The sequence below is a fragment of the Rhodamnia argentea genome, chromosome 11 (genome assembly GCF_020921035.1).
Source record: "Rhodamnia argentea isolate NSW1041297 chromosome 11, ASM2092103v1, whole genome shotgun sequence".
Taxonomy (NCBI): Eukaryota; Viridiplantae; Streptophyta; class Magnoliopsida; order Myrtales; family Myrtaceae; genus Rhodamnia; species Rhodamnia argentea.
The window spans coordinates 22,742,498-22,760,681 of NC_063160.1; the positions used below are offsets into that span (position 1 = coordinate 22,742,498).

Below are 18,184 nucleotides of genomic sequence, written 5' to 3' on the forward strand. Positions count from 1 at the left end.
AAGGAAGCCCGAGACGTCAAAATGCAAGCCAAACACCACCATCATCTTAGCTCTTGAGTGCATGAAATGCAAGGTAAAATTGTGCTGTGGATGAAGATTTCAAGCCATGAAAACAAAGCCAAGAATTAAAGGGGTCACTAATGACGCATCCAGAAAGAAACTAAAAACTTGGGAGCCAGCATACCATAGCCAAACAGCTGCTTACAAAAAGTAAATGCAACCCTGCAATACCAAAAGATCGTCTTTGCATGGCGGTATAAGATCTGGGCTAAGACAACTCACAACTTAAAATCATGCACAAGAAAACTGCGAATTCACTGCATGAAAAACAGTATAAGAAAGATCCATCATCCACATATATGAAGGAACAAAATATGCAGCACAGGGCAATGTTACTGAGGATTGGCAGATCCCCCCAAAAATGAAACTTAAACAGAAGATATGAAACTTAAAATTTTCCCCTAAAACTAAACTTCGCAGCTCTTCAACACACAGTAGGCCATCGAAAATTGGATCTGATCATTTCTCAATCACCCTTCCTCCTAAAAGAGCAACCCTCAGTGAGTCTAGCGCGCCCTCCAGTCGGTTGGCACAGAACTGTCTGGCAGTTACCGCAAACCACCACGGTTTGTGAATGGCTAAAGACAGTCGTTCTGCATTTCAACACATCGGAGACACAAAATTAACACTCACTCGCCACAAAAGAAACAAACTTCAAATATCAGAATTACAATTGAGAATACTCACATGTTGAAGCATCCTTGGCACTTCACATCCTATAACCCAGGAATAAATCGATTAATTAGACAAACTAGCCACGATTCCAAATATATCGCAAGGTAATACAGAGGGGGACTACAGATAATCAGATTAGAGTATTAAGAACTTCCATATAGCCAGCACAATCATTCTCTGAAATGTCAAATAACAAATCACCACAATCATGGTTAAACTAGTAACTACAAAAAAGTAGTGCGTGTGAAATTCACAACACCAGGGGCATACCATGAAGAAAGAATTAGGCGACTGCACGAGACGCTTGAGCTTATGCTTCCTCTTCTCAAGCTCCGCTGGCGGATTCAGCAAATCAAAATCGTTCTGGAGAACCTATTTCACATGGCCGAAACGAAAGGAACTAAAAGTCAGCGCGAACTCCAACATGAAGATCCAGCTCAACACACGCAAATCAAGCTCCAGCTCCGTCTCAAGGCCACAGCCGAATACCGTAACCACCAAAAGCGATGAAGACAACAGCGCTCAATTTCCATTCACGTCCGCTCATCTCAATCAAACGAACGGAAAACAAAACACAAACACCCTACTTGCTTCAACCCACGACCTAAAGCAAATCCAAAACAAGTACCACGAGCTTTTTTTCGCAGCTTAATGCCTAACATATGCGGTGCAGCTATTACCAAAACACAAGAAGACATCGAAGGCACGAGGGAAAAACAACGAAGGTGAAGAACGCATTCATGAACGAAATGGGGAAACAAACTCAAATAGAAGTGAAGAGTCGGAGCTTTACCATCTTGAAGGATGTTCGTGGGCGGTAGCGGCCGAGGAAGCAACAGAAACGATAGGAAAACCCTAGCAGCGCTGTCGCGGCGGAGCAAAGAGAGAAGACGATCTGGCAAGAGGCGCGTTTATATAGAAAGAGGGGCGTGCGATCTGGGCCGTCAGATTGGCAAAGCGTGTGATCGGGACCCCAATAAGATCTTTCGCGAAACTCCCCTTTCAACTCGCCCGAGTCACTGGAAGGCACTATGGGCCGGATTTTGGACCCGGCCTCACTTAAAATGGGCCTACCTTCAATAGCCCGAAAGGTGAGGCTCGTGGGCCCAATTTTCGCACAAAGCCTCGGGAACTTTCTTGGCCCACAGGATCCGCCAAGGCTTCGCGATATATGCATTACCCGAAATTTTCTCACTTATTCTTTCAATCCTCGATGCTCAAATGTTGTTATTGCGTGTGCGAAGTTAGTGATTAGTATAAGTAAATTAGAAAATTCAACTCGCTCACCACAGTTTTTAATTTCTAATTGCAAGATCATATAGCAACTACTAATTTGAACGTTCATAAAATACATATAATTATACGGACACAACGTGTGATTTGTCATGTATAATGATATATGAACATCTCACAATGTTGTTATTATTTGTGCTGTTGTTTTAGAATATTCCTAATTTTTTTTTCTTTTGATGAAAGAATAAATATGTTTTTGGGTTCTAACTCGAGTTAAAAATAAAAATTTATAAATTCCTCTCTCTCTCTTTTTACTTATATTTTTCAAAGTTTTACGAAAGTGCATTAAACTTTCAGCCCACCATCCGTTCATATGTTGCTAAATGTTTTAATTTGGACAGTGCTTTTATATCTAATTTTCCCTTGACAGAAGAAAATGTTTTTTTCTCAATTTAGGATCTCTGTTTTCAGTTTCTCCGCAAAGCAATGAGGTTGCGCCACTTATAGTAAATAGTTTTCATTTCCTATATGTGCGTGGAAAAGTCAATTACTACTTTTCCATTAAGAGAATCAAACAAAAATGCAATGACATGAGAATTTCTTTAGTCTAATCTATTTCAAGAACCATCATGAAATTCATAACCGTGTTAAGTGTTTCACAAGTTATATTTCTACTTTCGAAGTAAATTTTACGAAAATAATATGAATCGATGCATAAAGATCAATCAAATGCGCGCGTGACGCAAATTAGATTCTAATGTTCCTTTTTTATCCAAAAAATAAAAGGTCAAAGAAACAAAAAAATTTGATAAATCTCTATTTTTCGTGTCATTACTTTATTAGGGGAAAATCGGAACTCTTCGAAATTTGATATGCGCAACACAACAATCTTAAGCATTAAGAACTAGGGATGGGCACAAACGAAAGATTTCTACACTTTATAATTCTTACAAAACAGCACCAAAAGTTTTAAACTATGTCCATTATAATATATTTATCTTTCGTTAGGATTTCGTTAAAGATCATCGTTAAAATTTTTGGCTATGTGGCGCCGCATCACAAAAATGAAAAACTAAAACTAAAGTCCAAGTTATTGTTCATTGCAAGTTACTGTTCATCATCTTCCAAGTTATTGCATATTGTCAACCTCTTACTCGACCAAAGCTGCACTGGTGCTCACCCGTTGCTATCTACCATCGTCTAGCTAAGCAATCGAGAGGTTGAAGATGATGAACAGGAAATTCAAGGACGATGAACAATAACTCGCAATGAACAGTAACTTGAATTTTACCTTTTTTAAATTACTGTCACCCTAACGAAGGAGGGTAAACGTGTTACTTTGATTCAAGTGTGGGGTTTTTAGTGCCACAAAAAATATGAAAAAAAACGTTCTGAAATACTTTCATTTTCTCAAATAATGACAGGAAGTTGATATTGTTTTAAATAAAGACTTGAGGTGTTATTATTTTCTCAAATAAGGGTTTGAATTGGTCATCTCAGTCTAAAAAAAAAAAAAAAAGCATAACCTCACTAACAGGTGAAGAGCGTTTACGTCATTTATTTTGATTTTTTTTTTAATTTTAATTTTTCCTTTTTTTTTCTAAAAGGCTAAAACTTTAAAAGAAAAAAATCACTTAGGCCCATGCTCATGGTTGCCACTCAACGTCGGTGGGGCGACAGCCCTCTCCTGGCTCTTGTGAGGCCAGCAACCCTCGTCTTTGGTCGGCAAGTGTCATTGCCAAGGCGCCGACGGCCCATGTGGTCATCGTCGCCGTTGCCCCATCGGCAATGTGGCAACGACCACAGGCGAGAGGGTTAAGCCTGCGTCACGTCCCGATTCCCGAGCCCGCAACAACCCTACCAAAACGCCTCGGATAAAAAAGAACGACGTCCCCGGCACGTCATTGACCTATTATTTTTATATTATTATTAAAAGCTTGCGGAACGTGTAATTCCCAAATAATTATAAAATATACATGGATAAAAAAGCAAGATGTCAAACAAACAATCACATCAATCAACAATAGCAACGATCATTTGTATTTATTTACCGTTAACCCCGTGAAGTACGTACATACAAGTCCTACCTCGGGGCCACTTTCTCTGATCCCCCACAATATCGGTTCGGGGTTGTGGGTTAACACTATTCCATGCTACAAAAAAAGAAACCACGTCCACTTCTAGTTTTCCACAGCTAAAGGCCCGAAAAATAGTTAACAATAATGGGTGAGATATAAAATATCCGTGAGTCAACGCATAAGTCCGGATAGGACATTAACTCGCTCAAGGCATCCTATACATGAAAAACAACGTCGATGGAAGATCTATAGCGTGCAACTTGCATCACATTATAATTACCACATGATCAAGCATGATATCGCATCTGACGACAAATCACATGCAATTTTACCGCACCTTGGCCCATACTTGAACAGTTTATATATACATGCAATCATTTGCATCAGTCAAGGCAAATAACTATAATATTCATCACAATTCGCATACGCAATGCACCACACGTGTTCCAGTTATTAATGGCCGTTCTCGGTCTAGCAAAACCACGTTCTTCCGGCAAAATCGGGCTTTGTCCCATTCTTTCGACAAGTCATGTAGTTTCAAGTATCATTGGCATAGACTAACAATCGGGCATTCATGTAAGGAACATCGACCCGTCACAAGCTGCGATCGACATTTAATAAATCGTGTGGTTCCAAGTACCCTCGACACAAACTTGCCAGGTTCAAACTCTCATACCCGAGGGTCGGCTTCGTCCTCACGTACCCGAGAAGACAGTATCTATTATGTGATTGCACAAGCACGACGGTCAATCGACCAATTTATATCTTTACATTTAATTCAATAAATCCACAAATAGTCATGCTCAAAACTTGGCTCAAAGCCATTTTTAAGTTCAAAACTCTGATTCACATGCGATCACATATACACGTATATTATCCACTAAACTTTGCATTTATATACGGGATAATAAATCATCAAATGTACATTAGTCATGATTTTTCACAGTCATCAGATAATCACCCAATAAAAATGCAGTAATTACCTAATAACAATTATCTAGTAAATAAGTTAATAATTAATTTATCTATCCAGGCCATATTTAATTAATTCGATTCGATTAATTAATCTAGATTCTAGTTAATATTACTAAAATATTTAGTAAGCTCGATTTCAGACAAATAATTTGATCGCAGATAATTAAATTATCCGACTCAGCTAAATATTCTAATTAACAAGTAACGATAATAAAACTAATCTTTACACGCAGTTAACGCTCTATTCATAATTTAGGGGTTAACTCACAACTCCCGCGTTCAATGTCGGGTTGGGTTCTCGAGTTAACGTGACGTCATGGTTTCAAGCATCGGTTTGAGTCGGTTCAAGTTCGCGGCGACCAATGATAACTGCGGAGGTTACAAATGACGTGTCCGAGTTGGCTTGGCGTTGGGTCGGCTAATGCAGGCGGCGAAATGTGGGGGCAAGGGTCGCGGGTCCGCCAAAGCTCGGGACTAAAGGCTTGCGGCTGGATAACGGCTTCGGACAATGAAATAGCGACGAGTCGACGTCGGGGTAGCAAAACAAGGGCCTCGGGGCTCGGGTAAGTACTGTTCACGGCATGGGGGCGTCCGGGTGTGTGGTGTCGCGGACGGGGGCTTTGGCCCTTGGCCCAAGGTTTCCCGACGATTCTGAGGTGGTGCGACGGGGTTGGGGTGGAAGCTGGCGTGTGGTTGAGCGGCCGAACAAGTGGCTGGGTGGTGATGGGAGGCGGAGGCGAGCTGTGGCCGATGAGGGTGGTGCGTCGTCGGGTGGAGGGGAGCTGTTCGCGCGAGGGAAAACAAAAAAGAAGAGGAAGCAGAAGCGAAAAAGGAAGGGGAAGAAGACGAAGAAAGAGAGGGGAGGAAAGAAAGAGGTGGGGTCGCGTCTGGGGTCTGCAGAAAGAGAAAATGAGATGGGAAAAAGGTAAGGGAAACTTGGGGGCAATGTTTTCTAAAGGCTGATGTCATACTTACACGACATCATGGAGTGTGGGAACCAACCGAAGAAAAGTGGGGATGAAGGGAGAGGATTCGGCAGATTTGGGGGGGAGGGAATAATTTGGTTGAAATAAAACTAAGTGGGGCTCACGAGATTTAAAAAAAAAATCTCCTAACTAAATTCTTCTTATATCCATAATTCCTAGGGGCGAAAATGTAATTTTACAAATGGATATCGGATGATCATTTGGCTCGATAGACTTAGAGCAAAAATGGTATTTTGACATTTAGAGTTCGGACAAAATTAAATTTTACATGCGACGAGTCTCGATACTACGAGTAAAAATTTGACTATTTAATTTGACTTTTTCTAACAAACGTTTCAGAATAACTAATTATCGACTTCTAAGTTTTCCAAAATTAAATTTTATTTTCTACGTTAAAATTTATAATTTCTTTATAGTCATCTAAATTTCGGGACGTCGCAATCTCCATCTTGTATCTTTATATATATATTTTTTTAATTTTTTTTAGCTTTTTTAGTTTTTAATCTAAAATTTAAGTTAAAATTTACTTTTGATGAAAATGCCCTTGATCGGTCGAAATATTTAATCGGCCAATGATGTCATGCCATTATGCAAAATAATCATGGTCATTTTAGGTCGTTATTTGAAAACAAAATGAGGATACTTTATATGTTTCTTTGGAATTTAAAAAAAAAAAGTGAAGTAAATATGTCAAAATAAGTGTAGTTTCAAATTTTTGATGATTTTTCTTATTAAAGAAAAATTGCAATCTCACACGGGCGGCCTTTCGCATGCTTGTCCCTGCCAAAGGGAAACCCCCTTAGAGAAGACTGCTCCGGACAGTGTCGTTTTTAGCGAACGGGCACTTCCCCTCCTTTCTCCTTTTTCTTCGCTGTCCTCAGCATTTCACAAACTGAACACCGTCACTCATCAACACCGTCCCGACAACCGTCACTTTTTTTCTTTGGCCAAACGACCACCATCACTTCACCAGCACCAAGAGCAACACAGCCACACGCAGCGAACGAGAGCGGCAACAATGGAGCACCCGGTCTCCCCAGCGACCCCTCCTTCTCTTGGTCGGCACAACGAAGCTCTGTCTCAGAGGATGAGGAACGACATCTGCTTCTCCTGTAACAAACAGGGCCACTGGATGAAAGACTGCCCCGACAAGTCCCCCGCCAGATCGCAGCCGTCCGCCGCCGCCTCCTCCTCCGCGACCCCTCCTTCTCTTGATCGGCACAACGAAGCTCTGTCTCAGAGGATGAGGAACGACGTCTGCTTCTCCTGTAACAAACAGGGCCACTGGACGAAAGACTGCCCCGACAAGTCCCCCGCCAGATCGCAGCCGTCCGCTGCCTCCTCCTCGGCGACGCCTCCTTCTCTTGATCGGCACAACGCAGCTCTGTCTCAGGGGATGAGGAACGGCGTCTGCTTCTCCTGTAACAAACAGGGCCACTGGACGAAAGACTGCCCCGACAAGTCCCCCGCCAGATCGCAGCCGTCCGCCGCCGCCGCCTCCTCCTCCTCGACCCGCTCCGCCGACGTGCCGGTTTTCCGGTGCCCGTGTGGCGCCGGCGCATGTTACGTCTGCACCTCCCGTACCCTGCGGAACCCGGATAGGAAGTTCTACAGATGCCCCGATAGATCCCCCGTTAGTCCAATCTCACCTTTCAAGACAAAATTTGAGCTCTTTTTCATTTGTCCTGCATTTCTTCAAAAGTCCATTCTTTCCTGTTTCAATGGTTCTTCGACTTTCTGTATCTTTCTTTTCTCTATTTTTTTTTTTTTTTTGTGCAAAGCTAACTCCTTTTCCTTTTGGGTATTTTTTTTTTCCTGCATCTCGTTCTAATTTCCTCTGATTTTGAATTTTTTTTTTCGGTGGTGATTTTGTCTGCAGAACGGTGCTGGTGGGTGTCGTTTCTTTGCGTGGTGCGACAAGTACAGCGCTCCGATGTGTCCCTGTGGTGCCGGGAGATGCAGCATCAACATTTTTGAGGATCCTCCACATAAGGGTAGAGAATATTTTTCTTGCCGTATCAAAAAGGTTCGATTTCTTCCTTTTTTGACAATCTTCATTTTCGTCGAGTGCCGAATGGCTTGGCCTGAACATGGTAGTTAAGTGACCACAAAAAAAAAAAAAAAAAACATGGTAGTTATCTTTATGTTGTCTCTGAAGTAACTGAAGAGGGGTGTGCAGTTAGAGGTTCATTCATTTCTGTCAGAAGATTTTGATGAGTTTGGCTTGAGATTGAAGTTTTCTCTCTTTTGGGCGTAAATGAGGGAGAACGTAAGATTTGTGATCATCTCAGGTTGTTTCGAGAAAAATCAATCATTTGGAAAATATTTTATTTTCTAAATGTGATCTACGTTACTTCAAAAATTTCGGTAAAAAAAAAAAAAGAGACTATACCCTCAGCCATATGAAATAGGAATATTAAGTAATAATAGCAAGGGGCTTTGAATTCTATACTATATATTTGCATTCACGATGAAAATATTTGTTAATTCATATCATGAGTAACACAAGCGATCGTTTTTAGAAAATTGTTTTCCTAATTGTCAATATTTCACGAAAAAACGCACCCTTGATGGAGCAGCTTTGTTTGATATGATCTCTAGCTTGGTTGATTTCAAATTGGTTACTCTGCATGCGTGATCTCATAGTTGGTTATATCTCTCTGTTTCATAGTTCCTTTAATAGGACTTGCCACTGTTGCCTTATTAGTGAGAAGAATGAAATTTTTGCAGTTAGAAAGGGGGAGAAAGGGTCACTCTGTTCCAATATTTGGGCGTAATTAGTGTTCACTGTTGCGAGTTTTCCTGCTGATAGTTGTGGTAGATCCTCCAGAATTGTGGATTGTCTCCCTCAGTCTGAAGAGAATATGGAGTCTATTAGTACAGGTTAAGTGCATATGGAGTCTCCTCATGCCCTTGCATCAATACCAAATTGGAAATCACCTGATGAAAGCAAACTATATGAGCTTATTGCACCATCACCATATTGTGATTTTGATGAAGGATCTCATTGAACATGTGAGCAGTGAGCTTTTGAATTGTTTGCCTTGGTTTCCAGTTAGAAGTTGTTGACAGTCCTGCTGGCTGTGTGGCTTTGCAACTATCATTGCTCACCTATGCCTCCCCCGGCGTTGCTCTCGCAGTAGTAATTTTTAGGACCTGTAGGTTTTTAAATGCTCCCTTTCCCACCAATAAGTGGCCAGATGAATAAGTGGTGAAGTATGCTGAATCCTATTGTATTCAACGAACAGTTATTTTCAGATTGTACCATTTTCTTATTGGCTGGTACCAACAAGTTGCTAACCAACAGTTGGGGATTGCAGCTGGGGCTGATCGCTTGAGCTGGTAGCTTTTATAGCTGAAGTTTTTTCTGCTTTTAGTTTGAGATAGCAATTATGTATATGAAGCCCAATCAAAGCTGCAGTTTTGGTGGTTTTTCGGTCCATTGTGACTTTTTCATAGATTGTGTGTGAAACATCGAAGCTTTGTTGTCCCTAACACTGTTATCGAATTTCTAAGACAATTTGGGCAGCATTATGACATACAAGAATTCATTGTTGCATCTTATTCGTCATGTCTAACTTCCGAGGCATCCTCTAATAGGCCTGGCGAAATGCAGTTAAGGAGAATGGCAATGGGTGATCGTGTAAATTTTTCCTTGTCCGTTAAGATTAATGAATTGTTAGAAGTGTAGCAAATCTTCCAAGTCTCTGCAGGTTGCGTAGAAATTGCCCGCTTTTGATATTATGCAAGTTTGCAAGGTGCCAATCTCATTTCTTCCCTTGTACTCATTGGTTCTAATCATCTGGTACTCACAAGATTGCACTTTTGGTTGTTGTTTTTTTAACTTGTGTTGGCTCACACAGGGACACGGAGCGTGTACATTCTTTCAATGGGCAAATTCTCCTGCAGAAAATATGGCCTCAAGAGATGCTGCGACTTCTATTGTTGCACCAACAGAACTCATGGAAATTGAGTCAGCAATGGTGGATGCTGGTGAAGATTACGAGGAGGATCCATTATCGATGATGGATAGTGGACAGATTCAAGAAGTTATTTGCAGATTCTCTGCACCAGAACGTGATGTGAGGGTTTTGGAGGGTGAAAGTTTCATTCCCGAGGCCGATTTGGATTCTCAAGAGTTAGCTACGGAGGACGTGGATTTGGGGGAGTCTACGACAGAGCAAATGCAGCTTGTTTCCTGTGTAACATCTCCAGCGGCAGTTTGTCTCAGACAGCAAGAACACTCGAGGCAGATATCAGCTGCTGGTGGCATACTTGCTGGAAGTAGAGGTATCCTATGAGTCATCTTCGGGGGGGTTTTCCCTCACTGGAGGCACTTTTTTTTGTCAGTAATGAGTAGTTGATCATCTGGTATTGTAGTATTGTCGGAAATTTTTAAAAGTATTTGCTCTTTGGGTGGCAGATATTGTTGATATGGTATTCGACCGTCTAGGTATAAGCTGGTGCGGGCATCTTGCTCTCCCTCCTTGTCCAAGCTTAGCTGATCCATCTCCAACACCTTCCTTCTGTGGTAATTTCACTCTGTCTAGCCGCCCCTCCTCCCCCCAACACCCCCCCAAATACAAAACCTCTCTCTCTTCCGTATTAACCTCTATTTATGTTGGCCAGTCTCGGATTGTAATATATGGACATCAGCAGCGTCCGGCAAAGTTTTCCACCCGACCATCAAAACTTCCAGTTTTCCACCCGCAACAGCTTCTTGGCAGAGTGTGTCTGAAACAAGAAGCGAAGTTTCCAGATTCGAAAGTCTTCCTGAATTGGCGTCGAACCATTGGAGCAGAGGGAAAGTGTTGGTGTTAAATCAGATAGCAAAGTTTGTTTTTAAAGATGTCATTGATCTCTTCGAGAAAAATTCGCTTGATCATGGGCGTCTGGAACAGGAGGCTAGAGATCACCTCGATTTTCTCCCCGTTGACAGTAGCCAATTCAAAGAGCAGGTGAAGGAGTGCCTCCACTGTGCTTCCCGGCTTGCTGAAGTCGAACGTCCCACCAATGAACCTGCAATCCGGGAGCACTGCGATCGTGCAAAGAGGAGGTTTTATGACATCTCCGAGAAACATTCAGTGACATCAGATGCATGTGCTGCTTGCGATGGACGAATCACCCGTCTCCGGGAAGATTACTGTCGTGCGAAGGAGACACTGCTCAGGATTGAGGCAGAGCTGCACGGGTGTGAGGTGGAGCATGCGGAGCTCCAGGGACGGCTCGCCGAGATAACTCGAGAGATGGAGGAGGCCAAGAGCGGCATGGAGGAAGCTTCTCTGGCGGTGCAACGTAGAGAAATGGAGAGGTGCGCCGCAAGGGCTGCCTTGGAGAAGGCGAGGCTCCAACTCCGCAGTAATCTTCGAAAAAGACCATGCCTGGTAACACACCAACCTTAAACTACTGCAATCTGCATGTCCCGAGTTTAACTGTGCGCTTGTGCCAATTTCGTCCCGTCTTTCGTCCTCTATGTATGTATGTAAAAACTAGTTTTAACATGTGTGAGTGAACCTAGTATGACTCTATGTCAGTTCTGTGAGCATGAAATGTGGACATCAGACTCTGTTTCTTTGTTAAACTGGAACAGCTTGTTAGTTATAACTCATCTCTCTCTTAGTCTCTCTCTCTCTCTCCTTGAAGCATTACACTGAGCCTCTGTGCTATTACTGATTTTGATGTTGCAGGACCTGGTTTCTTCTATCGACTGAAGGCGTGCCTTGGATTAGTTGCAAGGCGAACTGTTCTTTAGCAGGTAAAGTGATTCGTGGTAATCTAAGATCGTGCGTAAATTGAACAAGTATATTACAAAGTTCATGATCGTATTCATATGATAATGAGTGGATATTAGGTTATACTAGAAAGTGTTCAATGGCGTGGCTTTCTTTTTCTGTGAATAGTTAGAGATCTTACTTAGTTATGCAAATGATGGAGGAGATAGCAAAAACAAGGGACAATGACACGTATTATCTCCGAACTTTAGCCCAATGTGTAATGTGGTCTTTGAATTTAGGTTTAATGTTCAATATAGGCCCTGAACAGCACGGCATCAGACATTTTCATAAAGTTTATGGATTAAATTGAATATGTACCAAAGTTCGGGATCATGTCGAACAAATTGAAAGTACTTGGATCAAATTGTATATTGGGTTAAAGTTTAGAGATCACATTGCACATTGGGTCAAAGTTCATGAATTATTTGTGTTATTTTTTCCAAAAAAAATGAAAGCGATCGATTTATATATTTGGATTGGGCTATGCTGTTTAAGCTGATGGTTTTCTTTTTCTCTAATTTACCGGTTTTTTAGGTCGTGTTTGAAGTTTAACCAAGCTTCACTGTCGATTCACATGGACCTGTAAGCCATAATTGCGGCTCGGGTTCTCGATCATCTCGTCGCCATCCACATATCAAACTCCCGTCGACTTCAGTCCCTGCTCAGCAATACAAGTCGAAACGAATATCATATTCAAAACATTCCAGCAGATGAAGCAAAAGCGCAACCCGAGCACAGGAAACAGTCAAATCTCCTTAAACTATTTTGGGTCTCTGTCTTTCCTAAGAAGACCATATGATGATCAAAAACGATAAGTCCACAGCACCGGCGATCGAGAGGGTTGTTGCTTCGTGCAATCACGAGGATCCTAAACTGTTTTCTGGGCAAGAATCCCATCGGTGGCTGGCGAGACTTAAAAGATTCTATGCATGTCAGATGCAGGGAACGGACAAAAGGAAAGAGCTTGTGTTTTGTTCAAACCTTGATCTCATTAATTCTACCAACATGAAATCTACCTCGGCAGAGACCGGTCCGCATTCTTTTAACCGACAGTTTTATAACCATGAAAAGATTAAGGTTTTGCTATTGCAAACAAAATTTCACACGGTTCATGATCATATTCATATTATAATCTGTGGAGTTCAGGTCATGCGACAAAGAGTATAAGGTGCGATTTTGTTGTTGCGTGTACAGTGATTCATAATTAAAGAGACTAAGGGCGCGCATGATAACACTTCAGAAGCTGAATTTCTGCTTCAGAAGTGCTTCCGAAGCTGAAATCCGTTTGGTAAAGACACTTCAAAAGCGCTTCTGAAACCGAAATCCGTTTGGTAAAAATATTGACTTATGGTAGGAATTTCTACTTCTGAAAGAGATTTCTACTTCTGGTTGGATTTTTGGCCAACTTTGAGAAGCTAAAAATTTTAGCTTCTCGCCGTAAATCACTTCTTCGACTCCGCCGACCAATGCCCGCCCGTTGGTCCCCCGCCGGCCGCCGCCGCCGCCGTCGCGCCGGTCGCCCGGCCGCCGCCGCCGGTCGCCGCCCGCCCGCCGGTGGCGCCGCCCGCCGCCCGCCGCCGGTCGCCGCCCGCCGCCCGCCGCCGGTCGCCGCCCGCCGCCGGTCGCCGCCGCCCGCCGCCACCCGCCGCCGGTATTTTATTAAAAGTAAAAATTTTAGAAGTAGAAATTTTATCAAACGTCTTTTTTTATGAGAAATCAACTTTTGATGGAGAAGTTGAAAAATCAACTTCTCCTTTTGATGGAGAAGTTGAAAAATCAACTTCTGCTTCTGATGGTGTTTCAGAAGCAGAAGTGTTACCATGCGCGCCCTAAGTGATGTACCACCTTGACTTGACTATGTTATCACCTGCAGGTCTCATAATTGAAGTTGTGGTTTTCTTACTCTCTTTTTTCCACCTTTTTGTTTGGTTTTTTAGTAAATGACAAAGCTACCTTGTGTCCCTCGTAAACATATTTTTTTTTTCACCCTAACCGCTTCTTCCACATCTGTCATATCTCAATATTTCATTCATGTTTATCTTCTTCTGAACTTATTCTCTATTTTCCACTAGCGTGAGTTTAACAAATAGTCGTAATATGAGCAAACATTAATTATACATCGGACTTTATGATTGTGAACTTTTGGATTTCGATTTCGAGCACAATTTTATAGGAATTTACTCAACGATTGAATGTTGTAATTTTTATAGGCATATACACAATTTACTCACCTTTCATTTTATTATTTTTGTGCAAGGAAAAATTCAAGAGGACCGATTTTTTATTTTTTATTTTGTCCAAAGAGGACAGAAATTGCTTAATGGTATCCGACGCAAATGGAGGAGAGCAATCAATCACGACAATAATTTGAAATTTTACTTCGTAATCTTCTAGCTCAAAGAGCCGCCCTGCCTCCTCCATCAGCTAGGGTTTCTCTTCTCCCAAAAAAAGCGCCGCCACTCCCTCTTCTGAAGGGGCTTTGTTTTCATATCTCTATATCCTCATCTTTTGTAAGTTTTCTTCGTTGATTTCGTGGACGATCTCGTTGACTTTCTTTACCTGGAGATTTTTATTCAGTGAATTTGAAAGTTCAAAGTACGAACATCTCGAAAGAATTTGCTATTCTAGATCTATTCGCTGGCTCGCTTCGATCTCGGTGCTTAACTGCTTTTGCAATCGGCTTATCTAAAAATTATTTTGTGATCATTTCATTTTTATTTTGTAGGTTTTCTATCCCGATTTAGAGCTGGATTTAGATTTGAATGTTTTTCTATTCCGATTTAGAAATATATTTGAGATTTACAAGGCGTTATTTGCGTTTTTTCAACCTGTTGTTGTGATTGTTGTTGTCCCTATACGGTGATGGTGTTGGGGATGTGGAAGCTAGGCATGCACTGCCTTTTGGCAAAGTCGCAATTATTACAGAGAGAAATTTTGACGTATGCTCATCACCGATGTTGATACGAAATTCAGCGATCGGCCGCCGATTGTACTTTGATGCGTCTTTGTGAAATAAGCGAATCTCTACAAGCTGTACGAGGTTAATTTATCTTCCCAAGAAGAAAGAAATTGGTACATCATCCTCTTCAACAACAAGTGGAAAATCAATTCACAATTCCTAAGAAGAGCTTTTAAATCCATCTAACATACTAATACTCGTCTTAAAAAAAGTACATTAATGTAAACGTTTAAAGCCATTTAAACACCTTTGATGTCTTTTCTCAATCTTAATGGGAAAGTTTTCAGAACATTTCATATGGCCGGCCAGAGATCGACACAACTATACTTGTTTATCTAAGTTACATTTGAAATTTAATCGGGTTTCACGCGTCGGCTCACCAAATCTCGAAATTTCACTTCAAATCATAAGGAAAGCCGAGTAACCTCGCTTTGCGGCAGTCGCGTCTCGGGCTCTAGATCATCTGCAGCGTCGTCGCGATTCAGACGTCAAACTCTCACGTCAACTTCAGTCCCCTCAGGACAATTCACATTGAAAACTACTGTCGTCCTCAACTTCTTCATCTGAAGCCCAATCGGAGCACTGGAATGGTCGATCGCCTCAAGCAAAGCTGGGTCTCCGTCTTTCTTAACATCGCAAACGATCTGGTTGCACAGATCCACAACGCTGGCGATCGCGAAAAGCAAGTTCCGGGCAACGACGAGACCGTTTCTTCGGGCAAGAATGCTCGTCAGCAGCCGGCGAGACTTGAGATTCCGTTGCATGTCGGATGCAGGAAACGGACAAAGAGTAGAGAACTCGGACGTTGTTCAGGCGTTGCTCTCGTTCGTTCTGTTCTAGCCGCATGGAAGCTGCCTCGGATTTGAACCAAGCACTTGATTTGGATGGGATGCATATTTGATATTTCGTAGTTAGAGACCGCTCTAGAACAAGCGGTTGTGCCTTTATTTTTCCGAAAAACTTATCATAATAAAAGAAAAATTATAAAAAAAATAATTAGTTTTCATTTGTTTTTTTTTTTGTCGAAATTTGTTTGATTATTAAGGGAGTGATTTCCTCCTTGCCATAAGAAGCAGTTATTTTCCTCCAATCAAATTTTTTTTTTTTTCGGTCCATGAAAAGCGATAAAATTTCCATCATCCAAACACCACAAAGTCGAAAAATCTTGAAAATAGTTTTCCTTTAACAAAACAAACCCTTAAATTTTCGCCAAACTTGCAATATATGCCCTGTTTTTGTGGCCTTTTTTTTTTTTTTCAATTTTTGCCTTCCATCAGCTCTCTCAAAATATTCGACCCAAAAAAAAAAAAAAATCTCTTAAAGTCTTGGCCAAAAAAAAAAAATCTCTTAAAGCGGTATCTGGACAAGCTGCCACTCTACTCGACATTTTTCTTCCCATTCCCCTCACATTCTTTCGACGGACACCTTTAAAACCATGAAAAGACATAGATTTTTCGACACACACAAAATTTCACACTTCCGACCCAAAAAAAGAAAATGTCACACAATGTCATGGCCATCGACCTTACCTTTTGAGTGGAAAAAAAAAATCAATAATGTTTATTCGAGTCGATAAAATGTATGAGTTTATTATTATAAGCATGATGTTTTTGTTTCAAGCTAATTTAATACCGATTGATTAAAAAATTCGTTAAATTTATGTCGAATAATCACATTACTTTATAAACCAATCTAAGTAAATCTGACATTTTCCTGCTTTTGATAGCTCAAACTTAATGGAAGGATGCTTTACGCATGACTTCGACGCAAGACTTTTCGTTTGGAATTTGCTTGTACTATTTATCAAAAGTAAAATGACTTCTCTAAACGTAAAACCTAAAAAAGTTGCAAAACTCATAGAGATAAAGTAATAAATGATTCATAAATTTCGACCCAAGGCCTGTGTGCAACGTAGTCCATGAACTTTTCATTTGTTTAATATGGTTCCTAAACTTTTGGTAAATGTATAAACTAGTCCTTGGATTTCATGAAAATATCCAATGTTCTCTTTCTATCGATTTAAGTTCGGGGCCAACATTAAACATATTTATATAGTCCGAGGAATAGTTTGAATATTTACCAAAAGTTCATGAATCACACTTAACAAATTAAAAGTTTAAGGATCACATTGCATATATATCTCCATTTAATTCATTCTCATATATATATATATATATATATATATATATATATATATGTCAATCGTGAAAAAAAAAAGGGAATATTCCAATGTCGTAACTCGTAAATAGTGATAGTTTTACTTTTGGCCCAATGTCCTAGTCTTGTACAGTGACTTGAAAGTGTCGAGTTTCAAGTCCGTGTCTCGCGATGGTATTTTTAAGAGCAATGCCGATTATCAAGATTAATATGTGAAATTATTTACTAATTGATGTGTTAGACTACTACAGGTATCTCTAAATAATTGATTCATATTCAAAACATAATAGCAACCTAAAACCAATTTCATAAATCGAAAGCCTAGCATTTTCCTACTTTTGTTTTCCTAAACTTTTAATGAAAGGACTTTTAACCCTTGACATCAATGCAAATAAGTTATATTTGGATCGCAAAATGGAGTTTGTGTCGGGATATTTGCTTTTACTACTTGCCAAAACTAATAAGTCTTCCTCAATCAGCATAGCATATATGCATATCAATTGATGCTGGTATGATTTGGAGGGAGATCTTTCTTTCATGTCTTTTGAGATCCACCCCACAATATGGGGTCAAAAAGCCAAAATAAATAATTTTAGCCTTTAATGCTCATGTCATGTCGATGTACTGTAGAAGAAAAAACAGCAAAATCCAATCCATCCTTTAGTCACCTTAACTATACCTACGCATGTTTATACTTAACCATATTGTAAAATTTTCGGGTCATTCATTATAACACCCCCGTAAATAGTTTTAAATAAACAAAAATTGGACAAAACGGATTGGAAAGCTAGCTCATGCAATGAGAGTTAGCGGAATCCCAAAGTAATTATTAGATTAAATCAGTAGGCACGAGAAATGGGCGAAGCACGAGTATGTAATAGTAATAATAAAAAAAAGAGTAGGGCTGTCGAGTGGATCCACTAAAGTTCGGTCCACCTAAGCCAATTTGGCCCATTGAAATGGCCGGCCCAACTTAGCCTGTGATACAAGGCTGCAGGGGAACTTTGGGCCACATAATCGGCTGGTCCATTTGTAGTGGGCTGTTTTTATTTTAGCAAGCTTGAGCCATGAGAGGCAGGCCCAATCACGTACCCAACAGTGAATAGAAGCCCAAGTCAGTATTTTAGGGGGAAGGGCCCAACTAGTACATGTGAAAGACTGAAGAGGAAGTCCAGCAAACATATCTTGTCTTCCTCGTGGATGTCGCAAAAGGAAAACCAGCATGTTCTTCATTTGCGTGTGAGCTCCTGTACTAGCAAGGGAGGTCAGCAACTTCGTTTCGAATTG

The 18,184-nt window shown here is 40.9% G+C and overlaps 2 protein-coding genes across 2 annotated transcripts; one reads left to right on the forward strand and one right to left on the reverse strand.

Moving 5' to 3' along the window:
* Positions 1-313: 313 nt before the first annotated feature.
* Positions 314-1,682, reverse strand: LOC115726466 (40S ribosomal protein S27-2-like). The gene is made up of 4 exons (XM_030656343.2): positions 1,529-1,682; positions 1,006-1,107; positions 748-776; positions 314-653 (listed from the first exon to the last, which is right to left on the reverse strand). The coding sequence occupies exons 1-4, from the start codon at positions 1,529-1,531 to the stop codon at positions 527-529; spliced, it is 261 nt and encodes an 86-aa protein (XP_030512203.1). The 5' UTR covers positions 1,532-1,682; the 3' UTR covers positions 314-526.
* Positions 1,683-6,965: 5,283 nt separating this feature from the next.
* LOC115726459 lies at positions 6,966-11,409 on the forward strand. Its single transcript, XM_048273079.1, has 5 exons — positions 6,966-7,640; positions 7,887-8,033; positions 9,871-10,297; positions 10,431-10,551; positions 10,809-11,409. The coding sequence occupies exons 1-5, from the start codon at positions 7,026-7,028 to the stop codon at positions 11,407-11,409; spliced, it is 1,911 nt and encodes a 636-aa protein (XP_048129036.1). The 5' UTR covers positions 6,966-7,025.
* Positions 11,410-18,184: the final 6,775 nt, after the last annotated feature.

Coding starts and splice junctions, on each gene's coding strand:
- LOC115726459 (XM_048273079.1), top strand. CDS start 7,026: ATGGAGCACCCGGTCTCCCCAGCGACCCCTCCTTCTCTTGGTCGGCAC. Junction 7,641..7,886: donor GATGCCCCGATAGATCCCCC/GTTAGTCCAATC, acceptor TTTTGTCTGCAG/AACGGTGCTGGTGGGTGTCG. Junction 8,034..9,870: donor TTTCTTGCCGTATCAAAAAG/GTTCGATTTCTT, acceptor TGGCTCACACAG/GGACACGGAGCGTGTACATT.
- LOC115726466 (XM_030656343.2), bottom strand. Junction 777..1,005: donor CGCCTAATTCTTTCTTCATG/GTATGCCCCTGG, acceptor CCTGGGTTATAG/GATGTGAAGTGCCAAGGATG. Junction 654..747: donor TGCCAAGGATGCTTCAACAT/GTGAGTATTCTC, acceptor GTTGAAATGCAG/AACGACTGTCTTTAGCCATT.